Here is a 26,927-nt window from a genome sequence, read left to right as displayed (position 1 = left end):
CACTGTCTAGATCACTGGTCTGCAGGGTGTCTTATGCCCAACTACATACCATTCTGGACACAACAGTTAACTGGCATTGTAAATTATCCAAATATAAATAATTAGTTCAGTGAGTTAGTATTGCTGGAGCCAACTAGCGAGGGCCACAGCTCTTAAACATCTGTTGAACTAGTTTTGCACACTGTTAGTTACCATGACAACACGACGTCCCTAACCGAGCCTCATACGATTCCTGTAAAAAGAACCCAACTGGTTAAGCCAGTGTTGAGCTGTTGAGGTGAGTCTTCATGTATCAACATAATAGTTAAAATCAAATTTATAGTAAACTGAATATTTTTTAGGTTTTGAAGAATTTAGGAAGTGATGAAATAACCTTGAGCGTTAGGAAACTTTGACCTTTTACAGGAGGAATAAATAATCAAGAAAATAAATACGAGTGAATGGAGTGATGCAGCCTTAAAAATGCTGTAAACAGATCTTCTGTCTTTCTCAGTGTGCTTTCATGCCGTGCCGTCTTATTGATGTCTCCGTGGTTCTTAAAACTTCTTCTGGCATGCTTCCCTTCAGAAGTGAAGAAAGCTCATGCCCCACATCCCACAATTTTTTGCAATCGCTGAAAATAAAATCAGCTTTAATTTGCAAAATAACAGCCAGTAAAGTCATTATTGTTCAACAGCAATTGTATTAAGTTGCAGAAAAAAGAAACGCTTAAATCCAACTTATACGTTGTAAAATCAGTCACTGATTATGTCTGTCAGGAGAACAAAAAAAACACGACTTTCCATCTCTACTGTTCAACTACTCGAGTACCTGAGCGTTGCTCTCATGTCTGAATAAAGTCACAATAAGCAGTTAAGTAAAAGCCATCACTTTAACAGCAGTGTTACATGTCTGCAATGGACCTTTGTTAATCACCACAATGTTTAGTTCTCACTAATTCTACAGCTTCTAACTGTGGTGTTTCTGTGCTCTGAGCAACTAGAAACTGTGCTAATTGCTTTAAAGATGAAAATGGACATCACATACCACAAGCCCAGGGCTAATTTCTCGTCCTACCATTGTCTCTCTGTAGTAGAACTAAAGCAATTAATAGCTAATATTTGCTGTTTCAGTTTAGGCATGCTAGTCGTTACAGGACGAGGTGTATGGGTATGCCATTATCTGTTTATTTTATCTGACTGTTGTCAAGGTGGTGAAGAGGTATGTAAGAAGATATCTAAATACAGTGTCTTCTTACATATTGGGTGAAGATGTCATTGAGAATAAATGGTTTAAACTGTTCAAACAAAGTGTTGTTTGTTCAGATATTTTCTGTTGTCTTGCGTGAGACGTCCCGATTTCTAATTTTGAACTTTGTCTCTTTCCCATTGCAGGAAGATTTTTTCTGATGAGAAGGGCAAACTTGAGGAGGGAGGCTTACCAAACACCCTGATCTCTGCAGAACACAACAGTGTCATACAGACAAATACAGCCGAGAGCAAAGCATGATGGGCCGGGGACATCCCAGCCCTATCCAAAACATTTTGCAGCAGCAGCATCGAGCAAGAAACACTGCAGGAGTTTTTGGTTTCCAGTGCCCTTATCTCCACTCTCAAAACAACACGCGTGTCGATTGGTTAGAGCGCACTTTGACTGTGCTTTCATTTCTGCTCTCATTCATGAAATGTTTACTACACCCAAGGAGTTTATCTGTAGGTCATAAGAGATTTATTTTATTTTTTTATTATTATTTTATTTAACCAGTCAGGAAGATTAAGAACAATCTCTAATTATACAGATCACTTATACATGCATATATATATATATATAAAAAATTAGACTCTACTTTCTATTGTGCTTATAGTTTGGACTGCAATTGCGCAAAAGTATTGGATTCTTATGAGAAATGTAAAGGTAAAAAAACAACTGACTATAGAAATTATTTTTCTTATTTTCATGTTCTAATGTTCAAATGTAAACGTTTTTTTCAGCATTTTTTTAAGTTTGACTTCTTTTGTGGCCTAGTCTCATTAAATAGCTTGTTCTGCATGTCTGACCTGCAATTGGTTGTGAAGTTTTGTTTACAAGGTTTACTGTTTCACTTCGTCTGCTACGGGGATGTTTAATCACGCGCAGATATATGCTGGCATTGATTAAACATACACTCGAGTTCAGCCTTTGGATTATAGCCATTTTTTATGGTTATATGAAATCCAGGATTAACCCACAGCCAGCTGCAGGGGGGAAAGAGGCTGAGAGAATCCCACAAGTACATGATGTGCATGATTTGATCAGATTTACACCATTTCTGGATCAAATTTATTCAGTCTGTCACTGCCTTACCAGATTGGTAGTTAAAATATTCATTAATAAAATGTATTTGATTTAGAGAAAAACAAAAAGGCGACTCCTTGAACGCTAACAGTCACAGACCAAAAAAACAAACAAACAAACAAACAGGAGGCAGCACAGCTGCTGATTCTCAGCCGCTGGTTGAAGAACTGTGGATCAAGCGAATGTCTTGTGATCTCGAGCTAAATTTGTTTGTTTGGGGGACGACTATGAGAGCTGTAGTTCTTCCTCCCATTTACGCAGATCAAAGGTCTGGCTTCATAGTTTTGAGTTGTGCATTTGAAGCAAAAAAAAAAAAAAAAAACATTTAAAAAAGGAAATTTAAAAAAGCATTTTTTGTACTATTTAAAAACTACAAAGATTTCTTTTCTGTTCCTGCCTGCAAGCTTGTGCACTGTGCCTGTGTGTCAATAGATTGTCTTGTCATCAGTTTCTATGATAATCTGCATAGCTTCGTTGTGAGAAATTTAGCCTATTCTTTTTATTTGATGTGTTATTAGAAGAAAAAGTACGATAAATGGACTAATGTGGTCATTATAACACGTGTAGTGTATGAAACTGTCCGTCTCTGGTCACAGCACCATATTATCGCCAGCTGTAGTGAAGGAAGGCGTTTCAAGCCTCGGCATGAATTCAGTCAGTACATCATAACGTATAACTACAAGGCAGATAGACATGCCCGTGTTTGTATGGGGGCAAATAGTGCTCATATTGATTTAATGAGTGTTACCTTTGGGGCTTGCTCTGGAATAATTATACACATTGCTTTTATTTTTTCCCCCAGTTGTTATTCAAGTGTTCTGTAATGTGATCTCTGAAATTCTTTTTTTTTTAAAGTTTTTGTCTTTTTGTACAAAAATCACTCACCAAGAGCGACTGCTTGACGATACCATTGGCAGGAAGCAAGGTGGTCCACCTAAGACAGATGATCATACTTTTTTTTGTACCATCACAAAAATCAGATACAGTTTTAAAGCAGGAATAAAAGAAGATCTTTACTCTCCTTGTACTCCAGTGCTGTCACCAGACCACTTTGCTCTCTCGCCTCTGGATGCTCCTTTTGGTTTTATTGGGTCAAACTCAGAAAATATCTGTTGTGTACAGTCTGAGTGCTAACCCATTTACAAAATAAAATGGTTTCCAAATCTAATTTCGTCCTGTCCCATTTTGTCATTACTTTTATTCACTTTTCCGTTCTTATTTTTCCAGCACAACTTGAATCCGGAACGTGCAGTGACAGATTTCTAACAGTAGATGGCAGAAAGCACCCACTTTTCGGAACCCCTCTTGGTTTCGCCATGTTATAGAAACACAGGACGATTTAGAAAGGTTACAGTGCAAACAGGTTATGTTAGCGCTGGAAGTCCCTCGGGCTAATGCTTCGGATAGATGGGGGAACAAGTAAACACGTGTTACGTAACGCACGCTTGTGCAGGAATAAAGTTAGTACTTCCAGTCTGGAGTGTTGGACAAAACTATGTACCAGTGAGGGCTTGATATTTTCGGCTCCCCTCAGTACCTCTGATGTGACATGAACCAGTGTTGTGTCAGAGTGTCAACAACCACAGTGACCCGGTATGGCATCCAGTTTCAGGAGCCACACCGACCCACTGTCCCCTCTTAGGCAGTTTCATCCCCCCCCCGCCTCCCCGGTGTGTCCTGTGCGCACGAACCAGGCTGATGCGTAAACGCACTGAATTAATCAGAGTGTGCTTCTTATTTCAGGCAAACAAACTAGTCCTCCGCCTGTAGCCTGTCACTAGTTCTGAAACGCTGTAGATGTTTCTGACCGCAGCCTTGATGGAGAGCCGAGGAGCAGAGGGCGATCACACCGAGCCGTGACGTCGGCCCGGCGATGATTTGCAGCCGGTAAAGTCAGCAACTAGCAGCCTTGTGGAGACAGGAAGTTAGACGGTGGGATCTTCAAAGTAAAACTGCAAGTACTCAGTGCAAAAGTGATTTTTATTTATTTTCTATAGAAAGATTTCATTATATTCATGCAGGGTTACGGAAATCACGTTGAGCGCCCTTTAGAGAGACCAAACCTCAACCTGCTGTCAAACTTATTTTAATCAAGCTGTGCGTACGACAAAGACACACCGTTTACTTCTCACCGTGTCTGAAGCAACCCATTTCTTTATTCATGCCACAAGCTGACATACTTTCATACTTACATTATTCCCAGTCCCGCTGGCCAATAAAAATTCAGTTCATTTAACCTGTAATCTACGTCATCTGCATTTGTATAAGCCACCAGCAGGACCATTTAAAAGTTGCAGCTGGTCCAGGTGAATAAAATCATATGTTAATATATGGAATTTAGGAGGTATGCAGGGCCGTAAATAGAATGGCATTTCCAGCTCAAATGTATAGGAGTGTAGATATTTCTGAGACTTCAAAGGTAAAATCATACACAGTTAAATAGGCATTGGATGGATTTTTTTTTACCCCCATCTATCGTTGTCTCATATTTTACCTTTGAAAGAGAGAGATGCACAGGAAAAGCACAAAAGGATGGTAAAGGATTACTTAATCAAAACTCCTCAGTCAGATGCAAATTAGGAGCGCTGGGGAAACATGTTGCATATCTTAAAGCACTAAATCACCAGGATGCAACGGATTCAGTGGCCTAAACACAAGAGCATATTTGCAGGCCAGTTTTTCACTTCATTTACTGAAATACTAAAAACTAAAGTACACCGGTTTACAAGTTGGAACCTTGTAGCTGGCAAAAATGAAAAAGAAGCAAAGCCTCATAAGAATCGCATTCTTTCTTTGTCTTCAAATACAAAATGATATTCTCTACGTCTGTTCCAAAATATTTGCATTATCTACATAAAATACACAAGTGTAACCATTACTCTCTGTCTACCTTTGTTTCCACGTGAAGGATTAGAGTTAAACCCAGTAATTTGTGTAAAATAGGCTACATCATTTAATACTGATCAAAATATGTTGATGTGTGTGTCAGTATTTAGGTGAATAAAATGCACAGAATATTTGTGAATAATCAAATCTAACTAAACTTTATAATTTCCTTCATGTAGTGCCGTTTTTCCAGGAGTGTCATTTTGCAACGATCTACAAAGACGTGAATACTGTAGTATCGTTATAACGATTTTGACTCACACTAAGTGCTTTCTGCACGCATTTCGATCACTTTGCCCCTCTTATTGTGATCATAGTGTTGGTTCTGGAAACAATTTAGTTCTTGAGTTAGTTACAGCATGTTGGAAACAATGTATTAACGCCACACAGTCACTACGTTTGTAATTATAACCTGATAATAACAGTCAGTTGGATCAACAGTTATTAATCACATCGCTCAGGCCGTCGTTTTATTTTGAAAATTCTCCTCGGCAGTCTCGCTTTCCCCTGCTGGTTTGACTGTCGTGGCTGGGTGATGATTTGCTTACTTGGAGCAGGACTGAGTTTGGAGCGGGTACTGTGAAATGTGTAAGCATGATACTGCCTGGATAATCAGCGGAGGACATTAGGAGACGGAGGTAAGAACAGCTCTGACAGCCGCCACTCTTTATTCTTTCCACTGTTGATTTCTGTCAGGTGATTCAGCTCCGATGAACTACTTTTGAGACCTCCTCATCTTAATTATTAACACTGAACAATAATGTCAGCTTTGCGGCTCCTTGATATAATTTCGATTCGCAGCAACCATGTGGAAATCCACTTAAGTTTAGTCCGCGCACTGCTTTAGGATTTTCCAAACTTGAATGAGCTCAGACTGTATCGCACACTGTTCACGCCACTGTGATGCACTCTGGACTATTTTAGACAAATTGGGTCTTTTATTTTCGAACCCGTCGCGTCCCCTTAAATGAAAAGCGCGCAGGGAGGCTTAATTTGTCGCAATGTGTTTGGATAATCAGGTGGATTTGTGCGTCTGCACCTGATGCGCTCTGATGTTGCGGTTAGTTGAGGATGCAGCCCGTCAGCATCACTCGAGGTGATGAGTGGTCCGACTACACAAAACATCAAACAGGGATTATTCAGACACTCATTCAGCCGTTTGGATGTATAGAAAAAATCCATGCATGCGCGGATTGCGCTTTATTTGCGTGCTTTGCCAGTTTGGTAACTTACTCAGGTTTTTCTTTTTCTTTTCTTTTCTTTCTTTCTTTTTTTTTTAAAGCAGAGCGCTTAATTGTAACACATCTAATCATGAACGTGCGCCGCCTAAATGAACTAATCAGCCCTTGAAGGGCTTTGTTAATAGCAGGCCTACCTGTTGAAGGAATGGATGAATGTGTGAGGAGCTTGATAAATTGAATCGTCACCTCTCAGTATGCAGACGTTATTACAGCGACGTGACCGCTCTCAGTGAAACCTCAGACTAATCACCTGCAGTGGAAACTGTTGCTTTGCGCTCATCGACCTGTTGTCTCCCTTTGGTATTTTTTTAAATGCATGTAGGGTGCATCAAATAAAATAATTAAAGAAATCACATAGGGGGGTCGAGGGTTTGCTTTTCACTTTATATAATATTCATTAATATCATTTTAAGTTGCTTTTGACTGGTGTGTTCCCTGGAGTATAATCATCTGCCTTTTGCATCATACTGTACGTGAAATGGGCTCTAACAGTCTTCCATCTTCATTCCTCCACCCCAAAACGCAGACCTACAGCGAACTGAAAGCAAAGCAGGCAGGACAGCCACACCTCATGCGTGGGCTCAGCAAAGGTCCGAGTGGATAGGGGTCTGACAAACATGGGTGTTCTTCAACTCCACAATCCCACTCACTCCAGCACGCTCCTGCAGCGGGCTAATCAGATGCGTCTGACCGGCACCCTGTGTGATGTCATTATCACAGTGGATGGCCAAGAGTTTCCAGCGCACCGCACCGTCCTGGCCTGCACTAGCAAAATGTTCGAGATCTTGTTCCACCGCAGCAGCCTGCGCTACGCCCTGGACTTCCTGTCCCCCAAGACTTTCCAGCAGATCCTAGAGTACGCCTACACCGCCTCGCTCCAGGCCACAGCTGAGGACTTGGACGACTTGCTGTATGCTGCTGAGATTCTGGAGATCGAGTACCTGGAGGAGCAGTGCCTGAAGGTGCTGGAGACCATCCAGGCAGAGGAGAGTGAGGAAGTGGCGGTCAGGAATCACAGCTCCGGAGATCACAGTGACCATGGCCGGGCCAGGCACTGGAGGCAAATGCTGATGTCCAAGAAGCATTCCATACAGGATGGACCCAACCACACCAGTCCCACAGCTCTACACCACCTGGCACTGTACCACATGACTGAGAGGAGCTCCCCTGGCCCAGAGCCTGAGGCAGCTCCTGAATCGAGCCCCAAGCAGGACACAGTGGTAGACATGGAGAACTCCCAGAAGGCTCAGCATAGCGGTGTAGAGATAGCCCAGGATTCATCCCACGAACCTCCCAGAAGTATAAAATTAGAGCGCATGCAGGTGGATGATGCCAACAGCTATGAGGGCAGATCCTCCAGTGCAGGGGAGGGAAGCTGCATCTCAGACCAGCCTAGAGATGAAGGCCCGGGGACGCCCCTGAGAGGTAGCGTCATCACCAGTGCTCGAGAGCTGCACACAGGCCCCGAGGATGGAGGACAAATGGCAGGAAACACTCTTGACTGTTTTCCCGGGATCTCTGAGAAACACCTGGCTTCCATATACTCTGTGCCATCCAACCACACAGGGGAGGGCATGCCAGTGTCTGTTTCTGTGGCCCCAACCCTGGGTGTGCCACTAGACCCGAGAACCTACAGTGGACTGCTGCACCAAGGGTTGCTGCACAGGGAGCTCCTGAGCAGGCTTGGCCAGTTTGCAGCAGGGATGAGGCACGAGGCCCCAGCTCAAGGCCAGCAGTGTTGTGGCGAATGTGGGCTCCAGCTGCACAGCCGGCAGGCTGCGGAGCAGCACAGGTAACATGCACAAAACAACCATTAACACTAATTTGTGCTGTTTATTTTTAATCTGGCTTGTTTTAACTAATGCAAAATGAAATAATATACTTTAAAAACGCCAGGCTCAATAGCTAATAATCACAAAATATTTTGTTGTATTTTGTGCTGAAGAAACACTGCTACACTCTCCTGCGGCTCAACATTTTCACTGACAGTTGTGCGTTACCTTTAATAAAAGATGGAGGAGACGGGCGTGCAGGTGGATCTGTGCTTATTGTGATAATGAATGATTATGCTAGACACGTGTCTCTTAAATTTAACCTTTTCTACGTCTTTGAGATTTTCCCCCTCTCTCAGTGAATATAATGCGAGTCAAAAGCTTGAAACAGCATCTGAGAATTTGTTCATTTATTCTCAGGGACACCTGCGCTCGTGCCTTAACAGTGAGACGTGTCGGCAACTTTTGAATCGAGTCTCTGTGAGGGGTTTGATATAAAGAGGCCTTGGTGTCGCAAAATGCTGTCATTTACAAAGCCTCATTTTCTAAATTCTGTTTGATTATCTGTGCAGAAGTGCGCTTCACACAACAGTCTGTCTCCCAGGCTATTTGATATGCATTCCTTTGCATCAGCAGACAGGATCCTCTCAGCAGGGGCCGGGCTGGACGCTTCAGCAACATGATGGATAACTTCTGCTTCACGACTCGGCTCTGTTGTTTTGTTGTTGTTGTTTTTTTATTGTTCTTGTTTATTTTTACCCTACTTATTAGCTTGTCCTTTTGTCATTGTACACAAAAAATTAACCAGATCGATGACAGCTCTCATTAACTTGATTGCAGATGTTTCCAATTGTGCGAGCTCGTCAGCGTTTGACTCATCATCAGTCGGTAGAAACAAGACAGTTTGCAGTCCTAATGTGCAGCTAACCCATGATTAGGATCGCAGTGTTTCCCTGTTCATGCCTGTGGCTGACATTTCAGCCTCACTCCAGAACTCTGTTGAAACAATGCATCCTGTGGGATATTTAGTGATGCGCACAGCTTACTCACGGAGACAGGCTCATGTCCGCAGGTTCAAGGAGCTGCGGTGGTGGCACTGCTTGAGGATGTAATGAAGTTGCTGTAGGTCTGTAACCAGGTCACTGAGCATACACCTGGCCTGCAGATTGACATTTTCTGGTGTTGTTCAGGAGGCATCTCCTGGCACAGTTTTAGTATGAAACACTTCAGAAAAAGAAATCCATTTGGTTTGAATGATTAAAATAAGAAATTGGGAAATATATACCATTTTAAAAAAAAAAATCAGCAGCCTTGAGGCTGAAATTATAAAATGAACAGTTCAGTGTTCCACTAACTTTTCAAGGTTACTAAACAGCCGCTAAAATCAAATTAAAAGCCTGTTTTGCATGTTTGAGGACAGCTCCTCTTTTCAATATTCCAAAATTAATTAACTTCAAATAATTTATCGGTTTTGTTTCAATGACAGTGAAATGAGGGCAGGAAGACGTGGAATGAATTCAAAATCAAACGCAACAGTTGTTCGCATCTGGACTCCGACTTTAAAACATTATGATTACACGGTCAGTGCCTTTAACCCCCGTCCCCACTCCCAGACCAGCAGGACACAAAGTCCACCCCGTTCATTGCATTTGGAGCCCAACAGTTAATTATTCTTTTAGGGCAGAAGCTGATATTGACATTTAACCATATATGGTATGATTTAAAACATAACGAATAAAGTAAAAAGTCACAAAATCAAATTTTTTTGGTCTTCCAAGTATTTCAAACAGTGTCAAACAAAGGAAGAGACCAGTCGGTGACTCGTAGCAGTGACAGCTGAAAAAGCTAATAGTGATGCGAAGTGGGCGGGTGCCAAGCTAAAGCGAGTTCAGCTTTGAAGCGAGTGATTAAAGTGACGACCAGTGGGAATGCAGAACGCTGATGATTGGCATATGCAGACGTGCAGGAGCCACACAGAAAAATGGGACTGCTGTGGAAGGCCACGCCAATAAGCTTTTAAAGAGATTCTCGTGTGGCCCCTTGGGAAAATTAATTACCCACCTCTGTAATTAAGGGGTTATCTATGCAACTAAATAACAAAAATGTCAGCTACATATTGATGCACGGTGAGTGAAGTTAGTTTAAGTTAGTTTCAAATGCGATTGGAACTTAATAGTAATATTATGCTTCTTATTATAAATGCAGAATGCCAGTTATATTGAATAGGAAAATATTTTTCTAGTAATGTACTTCTCTCTATTTAATATGAAAACCACTGATGCTACTCTGCAACATGTGCTGCAGACCTCGCTGTAAGCAATCGTATTGGACACTATTTCTAAACTACCTCAAACATCTTTTTTTAAGCATATTAACAAATATTAGGAAGCATCTGCCAAAAATCAAAGACTGTAACATAACTGCATATATCGCCGACTGCTTGACCACCAGGATGTCCTAAATAAAACCTAATCTAGTATAGTATAAGAATCTAGTATGAACAGAAGCTGGTCAAATTTGAAACTGGGCCTGCAGCTCTAAAAGGATTCCTTTTTGTTCCCGACGGCGTTAATGTTGATTTCATCTAAATTAAATGACATCTTAAGTCTCATTTATTATGACCACAGTGTGTGTTTAACCACAGATTTTTTAGGCCATTTGCTCTGCTGTTGGCGGGGTGATCCAAGGATAACAGTACAGATGCCTTGCATGCTTGGATGTGTGTGATATGATATGATAGGTTTTGCTGCCGGCGGAGCTTCAGCGAATCATCTTCTTTTCTCCTTTTCATTGCAGTTACAGGAGGAGTGTATGCGTGTGCATATTATGTCGGGATGCGAGTTTGCGTGCATGTGCTGTCTGTGTGTGTGCGCGCGCTAGTCTGAGTGGGTTTGCGTGTGTGCCCAGTGTCTTGCAGTGCTGGCGGGTGGAGGCACGCGTATGTTTGCGCTCTGAAATTAGCCAGATATCCTATTGTCTGTGTTCTTTTAGCGTTCATGCGTTGTGATTCACAACTCCAAGGGCCTCTTACGCTAATGATGCCGCATTCAGCGAGGGATTCTTGCCGGAATTAAAACATGCTCCTCTTGTTACAATGATGCTTCTAGGTTTGGGAGACCTTAATAAAAGTGTCTCGAATCTGCGGCTTTTTTGCTTTATCAAAAGTGCAGTCTCGCTCCGTTTCTTGAATCCGTTAACACGCTCACATTAGTGTTTGTCTTTCCACAGGAGGCTCCATAATGAGGAGAAGGGCAATGGCTGTGAATACTGTGGCAAACACTTCCAGGACAGCATGCGGCTCAGGATGCACATGCTGTCTCACACAGGTACTTAGTAACTCTCACACTCTCATCTCAGAGCATTCAGAGCTGATCAACCCTCTTGATACAGTAGTGCAGCTTTTCAAATGCACCTGTTCATGCTACGACCCCCCCTCCACCCCTACCCATGCCGGTTAGTGCTGCTCCGAATACTTGGATCATGCTTTCTTTTCCATGCTTAGGTCTATGCGCGTCTCCCTCCCTCTCTTCTCTCCGTCTCCCTCTCTAGTCTCTCTCAGTTTGAATCGTTTCTGTGTTTTTTCGGAGACTCTGGCAGCTCGCCAGCTCTGCCCCTTCTGAGTGATGACATCATCAGCTGCCGGCAGGCCTGGGTGTTCTGCCAGTGTTCCGAAGCGTGTGTGATGGCTCGCTCGCAGATGTGTGTCCAGGAACACACTGTACCCAAATGCAGACTTAATCAGACCTGACTGCTCTCCCAGCTACTTTATCCAAAATAGAGAGAGAGGAGGGGCGGGTAGTTTGGGGGGGGGGGGTAGAGATCAGGGACTAAAAATGAAACTAAAACAGAAACCTCAGTTGGATTATGTGTACAGACAAGGCAAAGTCCCTGTCCTCTCCGCCTTCTCTATGAGGATTGTTTTGGAATGACATCCTGATGACGGATGAGAGAAAGAATCTGCTTCTTTAAACTTCACCTGATCCCCCTCCCTTTTTCTGTTCCTCCTCTTTTATACCCTCTGGATAACCCTAAACACACATATTGTCTTGCATTACCCAGACCACCACAACGCGCTTTGATTTTCAATTCGCAGCGACATCCGTAACAGCAGCACCTTTAACCTAATTTGAATTTTTTGCATAAACTCTCCCCATCCCAATGTGTCAACCTATAATACTACAGAAAAAAAAAAGAGAGAGAGAGATGTGGATCTCATTTCTTTGTCACTGTGTATTTCGGTATAGCAGCCTTAGATCCCGCTGGTTGCTAAGGAGCGAGTGCTCCACTGCTCTAATGGGCTGATTTGGTATTCAGCTCGATGCTGGCTCTTATTTTGGTATGCCAGACAAAGTGTTTTGATGGAGGACGATTGCAGCCGCGTCTGGAGACAGTTTGATGGTTTATGGATGAGAGCACACTCCGTGCCTTTGACTGCACAAGACAATGCACTATGTTCTCTTCTTCCCTTATCACACAATCTCACACAACACAACACACCACACTGGACAGCGTCACACAACATCAGGATCGCAAATTCTGCTTTAGTGTTACTACTAAACAACACTACTCTCAAGCAAGTTTTATTTTTACGCCGTGTAACAAAACGCACTATTCCAAAACAGTAACAGTTTGTTTTCAAAAATTGTTGTTTTTAGAAATGAACAGATTGGGGCTCTCTCTCTTTTTTTTGTTGGTTCTTTTTTTTTGGTATTTGTGTGCAGCACTGGGAACAGTGGCAGAGTGTCTCTGTATAGTGGCATCGTAAGAGTTGAAAGAGGACCACATTTAGGCTGTAGCGCTCAGAGTTCCCAAAGCTTGTGGGTGTTTTAATGAGTCATTTTAACTTCATTTAAAGCCAGCTGAGCAGAAAATAGATCAGTGAATGAGCCCTGGGCCAGTATGGATCTGCAACCGATTTACATCTCTGTGAGAGCCAACCCACATCCAAACAGCTGTGTGTGAGAGAAAGAGAAAGAGCGAGCGTGTGCGCGTGTGCGTATGCGTATGTGCATATCTGTCTTATTTGTCTGTCTGTGCAGGTGTGAGGTGAGTGCAGAACAAGGATTGAACGTTTCTGCTGGCAGCGTGCATACTTGTCTCTCTCATGTCTTCATCAGAACAGACAAGGGCATTCCAAAGGTGAACTGGGAACTGTAGTTACAGTGTATGCAGTGGGATTCGGGGTGTTGACTCTGAAGTGTTTTTTTTGATAAAGGGATGTGCCGCAGGCGGGAAGCGTCTGCTGTAGAGAGAACACCCAGTCCTTCTGTGGCCTCTCAGGCATACAGTCTGCTCACTGTTCAGAGACTGATAACAGGGCACGGTAAATAAAACTCTTCAGCTCTGCTCTTTTTTTTCCTTTTTCTTTTTTCGAGAAGAAGGACCATTGCACCCTGTCTGGTGCTTTTGTTTGTCCCCAGTTGTGTTTTTACGGCGCTTTCCACTGCTCCATTGTACTCTGCACATTTGCTTCCTTGTGTTAACACCTGAAAAGCACAAGTGTGTGACAAACAAGGCTCTTTGCTGATTTTTCAAACAGCATCTCTTTGTCCCCCCCCTCTCGTTGCTTTTCTCCACAGTCCTCTTTAAATGTGAAATTAACTGACTTAAGCTGCAATTACAAACACATGTTTGTGTTCAGGTCTGATCAAAACACACTCTTTTGAATTTGATTTTGTCTACAGCTCCTGCAGAGGTGCTCGTGTGTGATCAGTGCGGAGCGACATTCTCCTCAGAGGACGCTCTGGAAGCCCACAGGCAAACACACACAGGTACTTTACAAACATGTGTGCATGCTTTCTCAACGTGCACGCACGCACACACACACAATGTTTAACCTGGACAGCATGCACTGAGCTGTTGAGTAAGCCGTGACTACGGGACTCGTGATCATGGTCTAAACTGGCTTGTCATGCTGGCTGGGTTAAACTGTTCCTGTCATGATGCTCCATAATTTATCAACAGGGAGGTGGGAGGCCCTCTCACATATCACCCACTAATATCTCCTGGCATCCAGGCCCACTGCATGCCACTTTGCCACAGCAGTAGCTTTACAGCACCAGCATTACAGTTTCACAGACATACTATCCTCACCTCCCTCATGACAGCGGCTGTGAAATTATTTACCTCACGCCCACACACTCAACAGCAGGCCAGACACCTTTTTGTGATTTTTCAGTGATCTCAAACCAGGCAAAATGTTTGCATTACATACTCTTCTTGTTCAGCAAGTGTCTGGCATTAACATTTGGCACCAAGATGAGTCAAAGTATTTTTTTAAATAGTTATATTTCTGGATGACTGGCTGCACAAACCTGGATGGTGATTTGCAATCTGGACTCTCGTAGTTTGGAAAAACATGCCCGGGGAGCTGAAGTCGTTATCAACGTTAGAAAGTGCCTCACAGAGGGGGGAAAAAAGGAAAAAGGAGGAGATAAAAATGACAAACAACACAAGTGTCCAACTGATTAAATAAAATGCACTAAAAATCAAGCGAGAGATAAACCAGATGTTGTCTAAGTGCAGTACTTTTCTTAGTAAGTTGGTATTTTTCTGTTTGATTTAGACATTTCTAAAAGGTTTATCGGTTGTCTGTAATGAATGCATCATTTTTTCCATCTGCCTAAATTCGAGTTTATTGCCCAACAGTTTTGTTGTCAGATGGCACATACATGTATCCCTGACAGTGTCCGAATCCACACCTTTTCTGCTACTGTCAGAGAAAGGTGATAACCCTCTCAGGAGCACTGGCACGTAACTGTAACTCCAGGTGGCACACACAGTATGAATAGTTAATGGATGTGGACATGGAGGGGTGTTAACGATGCCCAGAAGTTTCTACCCTCATCTCCCTGAGTTGTAAACATCCAGAGCTCGGTTTCAGCTTGGCACTGTATCCAGAGCAGGGTGCAGGAGGGCATTACTCTCTTATTTTGTCATGATCTCAGCTTGGTCCGCTGTGACGCATGACCCTTTTTACTGACTCTTATTGTGGCATTCGTCATGAGCTACAGGTAATTCAATCAGTTGTGCCGAGGTTATGCAAGGAAATTTTCCAAATCACTGCAGAGACTCGCATTTTCCAAATCACCTGGTTTTTATTTCTTGTTCTTCTAAAAAAAACCCACCAAAACAAAACAAAAAAAGATAGAGACACAGTGCCGAGCGTGCAGCTTCTGCTTTAATTTGCCATGTGGCATAACCAGTTAGCCAAATGAGTTTCCCCTTAGCAGATTAACACTTGTCAGACCTCAGCAGCTGCAGCACTGCCGTCCACCTCTTCTCCAGAGGGGAAATAATTCTGCTCTTGGGAGACCTTACTCTGTGGCAATTTGGCTGATTTGGCCGCAAGACTAGTTTACAGTGAAAGTCTTTAGCCACTTTTATATGTCAGAGGTTAATGGCTCTGTGTTGCTGAAGTTAGAGATCAAAGAGAGCAGGGGGTTTGGTGGAGAGGGTTAGGGGTGGGTTGAACTGTGAGAAGGGAAGGGGGTAGGGGGTATGTGAGGACTTCCTGAGGGCAGGAGGATTGCTGCTGGTGTTGGATGCCAGGACACGGAGGAAAACAACATCATGTGCTGCTGTTTACTCCTCACCACAGCACTGTCATAGTCTCCTCTGACCTACTTGTCAGTGCCCAAAATAAAAGAATGGATCTGTCTCCGAATTGCTCTCACAACAAAGGGGTTTGTTTCATCATGGCAAGTAAGGGCTCTGGGGCACCTAGCTTTCCATTTTGGAAAACCCAAGACTCATAGCTTATCTCCACCATGCACAGAAATCGACTGTATGTGCTTCAAACTGTGCTGGCTGACCATTTTGCCACCTTGCCTTGCCTACAGAAAAAAGGCCATAAGAGTGCTGTCTTTGTGTACTCACAGCAGCTGCACTGTTTCCACACATTACAGGCTGCTTCATCAAGTGAATAATATTACCTTCTGTCCAAACCCTAATTAAACAGTCCTGTAGTCTGTTCAGATACAGCCCAGGCTTTCTAATGCATCCCTCTTAATGCAGACCTTTTAGCTCGCCTAATTGCGTGTCCGTCATCATACTGCACCCTCCTGTTAATACTCAGTTGTAATTCGCATAAGCCTTAAACTGAACTGAACTGCGCTCTGTTTGGCCATTATGACCGCCCCCCCGTATTTATTTTCCCTGACTGTTACCACACACACACACACAAACACACCCCGAGCTGCCCTGCCATTTCATGTAAAGTGAAATACAGTAGCTATAGATAATATAGCAAATGTTCTAGGAACAGAGGCGAATGAATCAGTGTGTGGCCTCAATGAACCGGTCCGTGGAATGGTGGTTAAACACGAGCAACGTATCTCATGTTGCATTAATTACTGAGTCGGTTGTTCCTCACTCGGGTAGATTAGCAGTCTACTGATGACGGCCCGGGGTTGTTTAAGGTACTGTACTGTTGCTCTGCATGGAGCTGTCCGCATGAACACGTACAGTAGCCTGAACGCACGGGGTCATGTGAGGTCCAGCACATAGCACGTAGCCCGCCTGGCTGTGTATGTTTAACAGGGTGATAGCAGTGTGCCGGCAGACGGCGAGCAGGGCCCGAGGACGTAGCTGAAAGTGCCTTTACGCTGCATACTAGTAGTCGCGAACAGCATTGGTGTTAATATTGTAAACTGTGAAAGCCGCTGTTGTTTTGATAGCAGCAGGTGATTTGTTCAGCTCTGACTCGGCCGTCATTCACAATTTGCCGAAACAAATGCCTTAATGGATCGAATTCTGAAAGCGTCTATTAAAACAATGCCAGTTATTTGTGACCGATGCTGTTAAAATGAAGTCTACGGCATATTTCAGCAAACACAGAAAGGACATTTTTCACGGTTCGACCAGTGTAATCTGTAGGCTCAGGACACTGAAGTTAAGATTAACACAGAAGAAATTATACAGCTTTGCGGTCATCACTGATACAATCTCTTGTCCAATTTGCCGTGGGTTTACTCCCAGAATCTCAGGGTGGGAAAACTTTTGTTTGCTGCTTGAAAAGAAACAGGCTGCGCTTATTTGTGAATGAAGGGATTAGCTTGAACACTTCACCCCAACAAGGACCATGATCCTATCTGGTTGCCTAGACACATGGTTTTGTTTCTTAGGCAGCGTGAGAGCCTGGCTGGCTCCCACCTCAGTTGGACTGAATAAGTGGCAGATGCATGAAGGCAGACTATGTTAAATCACACGAGCATACACATCGGCTTCATGGAGATATGCTGAAATCGCATAACAACCCCAAACTGTCCTCAATTACTAACCTAATTGTGCATTAGATGAGCAGCTTAGTCGCATAACGCACACACTAAATGTTTAGATTTTCTGCCTCGTAGCAGAATTGCTTAAAAGTAAATCATTATTCCCACTGTTAAAGCTCCCGCCCACTAATGCTCAGTCAACGCTCCAGCCTTTGAGAAATGCTATTGATTACGTGGTCTTTAGCCTATTGAGGGCCATAGGTCAGGGGGTCATCCTGTGCCTTAAAGCCTAAAGTCCAAACCCATTGTCTGGTTAAGGGTGAGAAAGCAGGGGGCAGTGACGGCCAACTTTAGGGCTTATTCTCTCATAAAGAATCTCCCCAGCATTTATTACCAAAGCTTACTGGAAAACTCCACGACCGCAAAACCTTTTTCGTTTCAAAAGTTAACAGAGCGCAGCGAGGCGAAATGCCACCGCTAACGCATACAAACACTTCTTCGCCTCCAAAGGTTTTTGTTTACACTTCAAGACATTATTTGGTATTTTTATTTTCAGCGTCGCTTGCGCAGAATAAAACCGAAAACGACTGCTGAGCTGTTGTCACTGCGTGTCATCCCGAGATCAAGGGTTGAGATTCTTGTGACAGAAGAGTTGTCATATTCCTTTTCTCAAGTTTCAGCATTGTCAGTGACAGAAAGATCAGGATGTACATCTGTGAGTGTCTGCGAGTGTGTCGGGGAGTCACGGTTTACCTCCACAGAGAAACTAGGATGTAAAACTTCTAGAGCAGACAGGGGAGGAAAAAAAAGGAAAATATGCAAGCTGCACCGAAACAGGCGTTTAAAATATATGACGGTTAATAACGAGAGAGTAGAGGGAGGATAATTAAAGTAGCTTTGAAGTATCTACAAGGTGGATAATATGCTGCTCGGTTGGTTGAGGGCTCTGCTCTGCCTGCAGCTACAGTAACGTGGACACATTGGAACAGAAAGCGCTCCCCCTGCTGGTTGAAAGAATTTACTGCTAGCTGGTTAAAGTGGAGGAAGGCTTCACATCTCGGGGTCATTCAGAGACTGCATTTTCTGCTTCTTAAGTGTTTTTAACCATTTTCGATAGATCATTATCCAGACTATACTGTTACACAGCGTAGAGCAAAAGCAGCATTCGTTAGGTATGACTCAGAAAGAAAGTGAAGCTGGTTAGCCAGTGAAAGGATTTCCTGTATGGTCAGCGAATAAGGGGAGTGGGGAGGGCGCAGGGGCATTGAGACTGGAGGGTCTTTTGTCTACAACTAAAATATTGTGATCCATGTGTGAGAAAGGGCCTTGGTCATTAGGCGACAACATAAAGACAGGGATTGTATGAGTTGCATGAGGAGCCTATGACTAATGGGCTTGGTCAATGAGGGCCTGAACCTCATTGTGTGCCCTTTGTGGAAAAGAGCACAGGCTAAAGCCTCTGAACAGGTGCAGCTCATTCCATCAGACCGGCTCCCGGCAGGACGTTTAAGATCGGGGAATGCATTTCATCCCGTCTTATTCCCGTTAATGATTATGAACGATCGCTTTTATTAAGTTTTGTTTTGGGGTGAAATTTCAGAAGATTTGAGAGAAAAAACAAAACAAAACAGGAAGCTGAGGCTTTCTTTATTTAAGCTAAACTGCAGTCATCCATGAAATGTTAAAGTGTCTTTCATTGTTTGAGCAAACTGTGATGCGCGGATGAGCAAACAATACTCAGCCAACGTTTTTGATTTATCCCTGAAAAAATGTGAATATGCTTGATTTGTTTCTTTTTCTTTCTCCTTTGAACAGGCTTGTCTTTAACTTGATTGAACCTAAAGCAAGTGTCTGACACTCTTCCCTCTTAGTATGAGTGTGCTGTATCCCTTTCCCTGCGTTAATTCCAATTTAATTGCCAGTTGCCTCAAGGCACTTCAATAACAGTAACAAATGATTTGATTTAGTGGACCTCATCAGACTGCATTTTAAATGCGACACAGCAACCCCACTTGAATTCCAATGAAGTGCTGGCACAGTCCTCTGTTTACTAATGATCCTCCGCTGGAGATGTCTGATTGAATCTGAGTCAGGAGCAATGGGACCTGCTAGCATTGTAAATGATCTGCAACCTGTGCAGACAGAGAAATAAGGACCTCATAATCTCACATTAAAGCCTCACTCTCCAGGACATGCACATTATGTCCGATGCCACTGATTAACCAGTCCCTCACCGGTGCACATATGAATTTTGCATCAGTGTGAATGTCACAGTGGAGCGTGCTGGCGTACACATCCTGTAGATCAAATGTTGACTGTATGACAGCCAATGGATCTTCTTCACATAGCCATTTTGACTTAAACTAGCCTGCCAGCGACTCCCTATCTGTATTCCTCTCCACACTCTGTGCAACAGGAAATCAGCCCCAAAGAGATGCCAGGTCACACACAGGATTAAACTGGATTGTGTTTTTTCCTGCAGTCCTGCCTTTAATGGCTTGATATCACTACTTAACATTCTGCACAGAGCGCATAGTGTAGGCATCATTTAGGGTGGAGCTACTATCAGCTGCTCTTTGAGCACAGAGACAGAGGACTTCACAGGCTGTAGCTGACTCCTGATGGGGAATGAAGAGAATAATTACACATCTAACACACCAGGAAGGAGCCATTGATTGTGTGATTGGCATGCTCTGCATTGTGTGGGAAATTCTTAAAGAAAACAATGACTTTCATGGTTTAAAATAGAACGTATAAAGACTCACAGCTGAAAGTGCCTCTGGGCTTTTAGGGGAGTTAGTTTAGGTAGAGGCACTTGCTCTTTGAAAGAAGCTTTTCCCTCAGAGGACTCACACAAAGTTGAAGTGACCCAGTTTCCCCACTTAAGGCCCTGTCTGTGTATGGTACTGAAATAACTGTGCGTCTGTGTCTTGCGCGTTCTCCAGGGACTGACATGGCGGTGTTCTGTCTGCTGTGTGCAAAGCGCTTCCAGACCCAGAAGGCCCTGCAGCAGCACATGGAGGCCCATGCAGGCATGCACAGCTACATCTGTAGCCACTGCGAGCGCCCCTTTCCAAGCCACACTACCCTCAAAAGGCACTTGCGCTCACACACGGGTAAGAGACGGATCATTTGTACCATCCTCATTATTCACAGTGTCAGCTGCAGTCATAAAACGCGAACATGTCGGTGTCAGGCACATGCATACGTTAAGGAGGAGACGAGAGACAGCTGTATTTATTTTGGTATATGGGTTAATTTCCTGGGGTTATTGGCTTTAAGGTTTTAGTCAATTTGCATGCATCCTCTCCCACCCTCCTTCCTTCTCTATAAGATGACTCACCTCGGCGATGACAGCACTGTACCGTTATGGCCGGTGCATATTTTGGGCAATTTCATCCTGTTTATATTTTGGGTTCTTAGACAGCCTTCGGGCCTCTGCAATTCACGGCTGTCAGTTCTAGTGCGGTTCACCCAAAATGATAGAGGAAACCCAAATAAATATTGAAGGAAAAGCAAATGGAAATGACTTGTCTGTGTGTTCTACCAAGGGTGAGTCTTAGTGCCGCAGGAGACGGAGAGATATTTACTGAAAAGATGTCCCCCTTTCTTCTTTTACCTTAAATAACACTCCCAGCTGTCAGGACGGCTTGATGTCTAGACAGGAGAAATACATAATTGATGTGAAGAGACAGAAGTGAAGGGAGTTTTGGCCATGGCAGCGTATCTTGTTTGTATGCCATTCTGCTTGGAAGTAACATTTTGTAAATGTCATCTGCTCCACAGTGGGGTGGGGGATTGGGGAGAATCGGCCTGTAATGAGGAGAGCAATGTATCCTCTGACTTGGCTGTTGCTGTGGACACTGAGATAATGAGGCACATAGGTCATTGGAGATGAGTCAAACCCTCAGCCTAGGAGAGAAATAGATTAACTACAGTATAGAGAACAGAGCAGCACATGCCTGGAGGACTTTTATTAGCTATTAGCCGACAGCCAAGAGGAGTGTCCTCATGTCATAACATTAGCAACGTCTGAAAGAACATCATTTCCCATGTTTGCTATGCACGTGTGGAAAGGCCTCTGTGACTATTTGACCTATGCAGCTACATATGCGGCGTGCCGTGTCGAGCCAAGGATAAAGTTAGCCTTTAATGCTTCTCACGATAATGGGCTGTGTTGGTGTTGCGGCTGCTGCTGCTGCTGTGACACGATTGTGCTTTCAGGCGATCACCCGTTTGAGTGTGAATTCTGCGGGAGCTGTTTCAGAGATGACGGCACGCTGAGGGGCCATAAACGCATCCACACGGGAGAGAAGCCTTACGAGTGCAACGGCTGCGGGAAGAGGTTCAGCCTGAAACACCAGCTAGAGACACATTACCGCGTACACACAGGTAAGAGCGCGCGCTCGAAAAAAGTCCTTCAGGTGGATCCAGGGAAAAGTCCAACAATCGCCTGTATTATCGGCACACCAAAACTCTCTTATTAGACATGGATACACCGCAGTGTTGCACTTGGTATTACAGTGACCACGGCCAACATTTTCATTTAATGGCACATTTACAATGCTGCTGCTGCTGTTTGTATAATTCAATGTGTATAAATCGTCCCCCACAAAAGCAGTATTTTACTCCTTTATGAGTCACGCTTACTAAAATCTACAGTGCCCTGCTATCTTTATGCTGGAAAATCACTTTAAAGACTCTTCAGTGGGAATGCCTGCCATAGAAAGGGCAGGAACGTATTGATTTAGACTAATGCATTTAAGGTTTTGGCCTTAGAAAAAGACAGAAATAAATAAAACACAGCATTTCTTCTACAGCTAACAGTGTGCTCTGTCAAAATTTCAACTTTTTTTTTTTTTAGGAAGGAAATAAGTTTAATCATTAGTTATCTTGTACTTTAAGGAATGGCCATAGTGAGGCTTTTTATTTTTACGTGATTTTATATTAATCACATAAATTAATCACGTCCCTCTTTTAAGACAGGGAGGAAATTTCTTTTGGATGCTGACAGACTCATTTTAAAACCTTTAAAGCCAATTGTATCATATTTAATACGTGAGTTTTGAGAGTTTTGAGTACTAGATTATCAGTAAGTTTTTTTCCTTCACCCATTTTTAAGCAACAAATTACAAAAAATACCAGATGTAGCAAATATGATACAAATTAAAACTAATATATCGTTAGCTTCATAGCATAATTGCCTAAGTCATTTGACTAAGTCAATGACTTAGGCACTTATGCTATGAAGCTAACGATATGCAAATTAATATTTAATTTCTTTTAAAAAAAATTATCAGAAGGTTTAATAACGAATTCATTAAAAAAAAGAAAGATATTGCCAGTATTATTTCATGGCTCAGGGTTTGAAATGTTAATATCAAATTCAGGTCTAACCCTAGAGCACCGACATACAAACACACCTCTGAAAGTGCAGCGGCTTAAACTAGGAGGCGAGTCCCGTCTCATCTGGCTGCAGGTCTACAAGGTTAATGCCGTATTGTTGAATTTTTCAGGTGAGAAGCCATTTGAGTGTAAGCTCTGTCACCAACGGTCAAGAGACTACTCGGCTATGATCAAGCACCTGCGCACTCACAACGGAGCGTCTCCGTACCAGTGCACCATCTGCCAGGACTTCTGCCCCAGCCTGGCTGCCATGCAGAAGCACATGAAGGGCCACAAACCCGAGGAGGTGCCGGCGGATTGGAGGATAGAAAAGACTTACCTGTATGTCTGTTACGTCTGAGCAGGACTTGGACTCCAAGCACAGTCTGACTGGCACACACACTCACACGCACACAGTCACTGTTGGATGAAAACCTGTGTTGCTGGTTTGAAATGTTTCTGTAAGGGTTTTTGAAAGAGTCTGAATTCTTGTTGGGTGAACTGGGAAGTGTATTACGGAGAGATGTCGCTCAAAGAGATACTGAGTTGGTTTTACTTGTTTTTTCCCGACAATTAGACGTGCAAGCACGAAAACAGATGGGCGTACACGTCAGGGCTGCAACCAATGTTCATCATCAGTCAGGTTATTTTTACTCTAAAAGGGGAAAAAAAGGGCAGAAGAAGTCACATTTTGTTGACAAGCTGAATTCTTTAAAGATATTTGCCCAAAAAAGTCCAATAAATATTGCAGGATTAATCGATTATCACATTTTTGACAGTTTCCTGATGACTTAACCGTTTTAGCCCTGACGTGCACAAACATAGACACACACCGTCTCCCTCGCACACAAGTTTTGATAATCACTGTATCTCTAATGGATCCACTGTGGTTAAAATCAATGCCACAATGGCTGTGACTGCTGACCTGTATGTGTAGCAGGAGCATTTTGACTGATTGCTAAACCATCAGACAACCCGAGTTATCATCTATGATTTGCAGTAGATGTTGAAATAATTCCACGAAGGCTTGATTGGCTGAACTTTGCAACATTTTCTCTCCTAATTTCCTGTGACTGCTTTGGGTTTTTTTGTTTTTTCTCCTGCTGTTGGATTTTTATTTGAGTTGTTTATTTTCTGCATGTTTTACTTGAATGGCTGCCACGTTTTGACCTCATAAGCTTGATCTCTTTAATTGCCTTGTCTTTCTTGCAGTGGGTGTTATTGTTTCAGGTGGGTGGGGTAGCTGGCTCACAATTTGAGTTTCTCTTGTAATAAGGTTGTGCTATTTATACGTTGTTTATTTGTTACCAAATATGCGCTGGTTTTCATCAGACGGTCCGTCTCTCTTGGGATGATTTCTAGTAGAGCGAGCTCTACCTCTCCTCGCTTTTCACTGTTTTAAATCCACTGCAAATTATTCATCCATCAGCCGTTTTCAGTTTGTTTGGTTTTTTTTTTTTAGAATTCATCATAAATTACATGGTCAAAAAGTGTGTAAAAAATGCCTCAACACGGCTTTCTGTGTAGTTTTTTTTTATTAAAAAAAAATCCTTTAAGGAACAGTTTATCCAAAAATCAAATGTAGGTAGGTTTTCCTCTGGTCTGTAGTGCTTTATTCATCTGGTGCAAGTCGCCCAGTTTTTATAGAGATGCTTGTCTTCTCTTGATTATGATGGAATCAAATGGTACAGAGACTGACCCGGTTACTTTAAAAGAAACAAAACCCCAAAACTCTGTTGTGAGCAATTTCATGTAGGGACTATTTACTCTGTAGTTTCTGTAATCGCTAACCAAAAGAAGCCTGCAGGTAGCTAACATTACAGCTCAGCCACAAGCACGAGCCTTTTGTGATGCCGTCTGATACAACTGCCGTGTGGAATAGTTGATATATGAAAAAACTGAGCTTTTTGTGTTTTGGTTGATTTTTTTTATTTGCATATTGAGATAATGATTTCTATTTACTTTGATGAATTTCAAGAGAAGGACGACATCTCCAAGCAGCGCTGTCTTCTCAAACTGGGCGGCTCGCACTAAAACTAAACAAACGAGTGGCACTAACAGCCAAAAAATCTGATTTTTTGTTGTGAACTGTCCCTTAAACTATATATAGATGTCTTATAAAAATCACAGAATCAGAATTTTCTTGGAGAAAACTGAAGAAAACATGAAAAGTAGTTTTTTGTTTGTTTGTTTTTTTAAACAAAACACAAAAAGAAAATTCTGACACTGAATTACTATGAGCAGGTTATTGTCAGTTGTAGTGTAGCTGTAATGTAAAATCTGTCATGGTATGTTATTCCCTTATGTGAGCCTAACACGGGCCTTATAGATTTAAACATGTTGTATTTTTGTATTACAGTAATTTGCTATCTGTTTACATTTGGTATGATTTGAGAAAAAAAAGAAAACATCTTAATGTGTGTGTTTTATAAGTCTCTGATTTGATTAAGATCCCTCCCTTGTGCCTCTTTTATAAGTAGAGCATTGATGTGCTTGAGTACATGGGTCTGTGCTATTGGTAGTTGTTTCTGGGTGTTTGTTTATTGTTACTCAATTAAAGATAGACTGCCATTTAGATCCACTTTGTCTGAACATTGCAACTGGAAGCAACATACTGTGATAGTGGCTGATACTCTGATGCAAGTTCCAAGCAATTTTTGATGTAAAAAAAAAGTACACGCTTGTCTCAAATTGTTCCCTTCAAAGTGACAATGGACTGACATCTTTGGATGAAAACAGTGTGTATAGCAAATCTTGGCATCTGTGGGCATTACCAATGCCTTCTTAAGTAGCCAACAACACTCAGTGCCATGAAAACACATTCACTGTATCTATTCTACATGAACATGCACTATAAATGGATTTTCCTCGGTGGACCAAAAGAAATAGAGCACTTTTGTTTGAAAAGGATTTTTTTTTCTTTGATCTTTCTATGTTGTGATAATACAGCTGTCTTTTATTTGATGTGTCCTAGAAGGATGTGATTAGCATTGTTTAGATTATGTCAATGTCTGTCTACCTCAGGGCCAGATCAAAGCTCGACCTGGTATCCAATCAGGGTTGTTCTTCTTGCCATGTGTGCAGTAAAATCCCTCTTCATTACAGCTTTGTAACACAGTGTGTGAAAGTGTTTTCTTCATGTGGATTCAGGCACAACTCTGTATGCGTCAGTGTTCAGTGGCATGGTTAAAAAAAGAATAAAACAGTTTACTATTTTATGCATCACGTCTCATTTGCCTGTTGTTTCTGCCGTCTGTGTGCGCTCGTAAAGTGTGACTGGCAGCGGTTCCCAGCCTATTTGCTCTTTACAAAATAAAAAAATAAAAAAATAGAAGAAAAAGAGGGGGGTGATCTGAATTCATTTTACACATTAACAGAATTGTTTGCTTTGAAGTTAAGAAGCAGTGTCTACACTGGTAACTGATGGACTACTTTATTTAAGTTTAGTTTAGGTTTTTATTGCAGATTCCAGTATTTTGTAGCAGAAAGGATGGCATTACACACACACACACACACAAAGGATCAAATTGTTCATTTCATGCTTTGTTGATGCATATGTTTTAAGCACAGCAGTAGTGCTTCTCCGTAATGTAAGAAAAACCTGACAAAATGTGGAAAAACTTGTGAATGTGGACGTTTACAGAGTGAAATTTTACTTCTTTACTTTTCAGCTCAATCTTGTGCAGCAATTGTAATATTCTGGCCCAGCGGGGCAGCATGTGGCTCATGAACAGACACGACCTAATACATTTATTTGACTACAACTTTTGGTTGGAACAAACTTTTGGTTGGTTTGGTTTGGCTTAAACATGGGTGACAAATTAAAGGAATAAACAGAGGTCATAAGCTGTTGGGCTGTTACACGCTGTCAGAAAGTCTTAAGTGCATGCTAAATTTCTGGTTTTCTGCAAGGGGGATCTTTCTTCATGCAAACACTTCTGCTTAGCCAGTTTAGGGTCGTGGGAGCATTGGAGCCCAGCTGAGGTAGGGCGAGAAGCAGGGTACACCCTGGACAGACGACCATTTACCCTCACAGGCAACGAGGCTAATCACTACACTGCCGTGCGTCCCGGGATGAAACAGCATCAGTGCAAAATATGTTCCTTTACCTA

General features: G+C 42.7%; 2 protein-coding genes across 9 annotated transcripts in view; both read left to right on the top strand.

Moving 5' to 3' along the window:
* The window catches only part of ncam1b (neural cell adhesion molecule 1b), an 84,482-nt gene extending 81,014 nt beyond the window's left edge, over positions 1 to 3,468 (top strand). For 4 of the 6 annotated variants that reach the window (XM_080889425.1, XM_080889424.1, XM_080889423.1 and 1 more), the window contains one exon: positions 1,374 to 3,468. In XM_080889425.1, the coding sequence (XP_080745551.1) occupies positions 1,374 to 1,488 (115 nt within the window). In that variant the 3' untranslated portion in view covers positions 1,489 to 3,468. The remainder of the gene's footprint in view (positions 1 to 1,373) is intronic. The other 2 variants (XM_080889428.1, XM_080889427.1) reach the window with 1 other exon arrangement.
* Positions 3,469 to 5,692: 2,224 nt separating this feature from the next.
* On the top strand, positions 5,693 to 26,033 carry zbtb16b (zinc finger and BTB domain containing 16b). Of its 3 annotated transcripts, XM_080888626.1 has the most exons (8): positions 5,693 to 5,837; positions 6,967 to 8,232; positions 11,441 to 11,538; positions 13,428 to 13,535; positions 13,897 to 13,983; positions 20,376 to 20,546; positions 21,655 to 21,822; positions 22,947 to 26,033. In XM_080888626.1, exons 2-8 carry the CDS (start codon positions 7,058 to 7,060, stop codon positions 23,174 to 23,176), a joined length of 2,037 nt encoding a protein of 678 aa, XP_080744752.1. In that variant the 5' UTR covers positions 5,693 to 5,837; positions 6,967 to 7,057; the 3' UTR covers positions 23,177 to 26,033. The 3 variants fall into 3 exon arrangements, with proteins under 3 accessions (XP_080744752.1, XP_080744753.1, XP_080744754.1); XM_080888627.1 differs by lacking the exon at positions 13,428 to 13,535 and having other exon boundaries at positions 5,694 to 5,837; XM_080888628.1 differs by lacking the exons at positions 13,428 to 13,535; positions 13,897 to 13,983 and having other exon boundaries at positions 5,694 to 5,837.
* Positions 26,034 to 26,927: the final 894 nt, after the last annotated feature.

This window comes from Rhamphochromis sp. 'chilingali' (assembly GCF_963969265.1).
Source record: "Rhamphochromis sp. 'chilingali' genome assembly, chromosome: 8".
Taxonomy (NCBI): Eukaryota; Metazoa; Chordata; class Actinopteri; order Cichliformes; family Cichlidae; genus Rhamphochromis; species Rhamphochromis sp. 'chilingali'.
Note: the sequence above shows the minus strand (reverse complement) of the source record. Positions and strands in the feature narration are given on the sequence as shown.

Coding starts and splice junctions, on each gene's coding strand:
- zbtb16b (XM_080888626.1), top strand. CDS start 7,058: ATGGGTGTTCTTCAACTCCACAATCCCACTCACTCCAGCACGCTCCTG. Junction 20,547..21,654: donor GCACTTGCGCTCACACACGG/GTAAGAGACGGA, acceptor TTGTGCTTTCAG/GCGATCACCCGTTTGAGTGT. Junction 21,823..22,946: donor ACATTACCGCGTACACACAG/GTAAGAGCGCGC, acceptor TGAATTTTTCAG/GTGAGAAGCCATTTGAGTGT.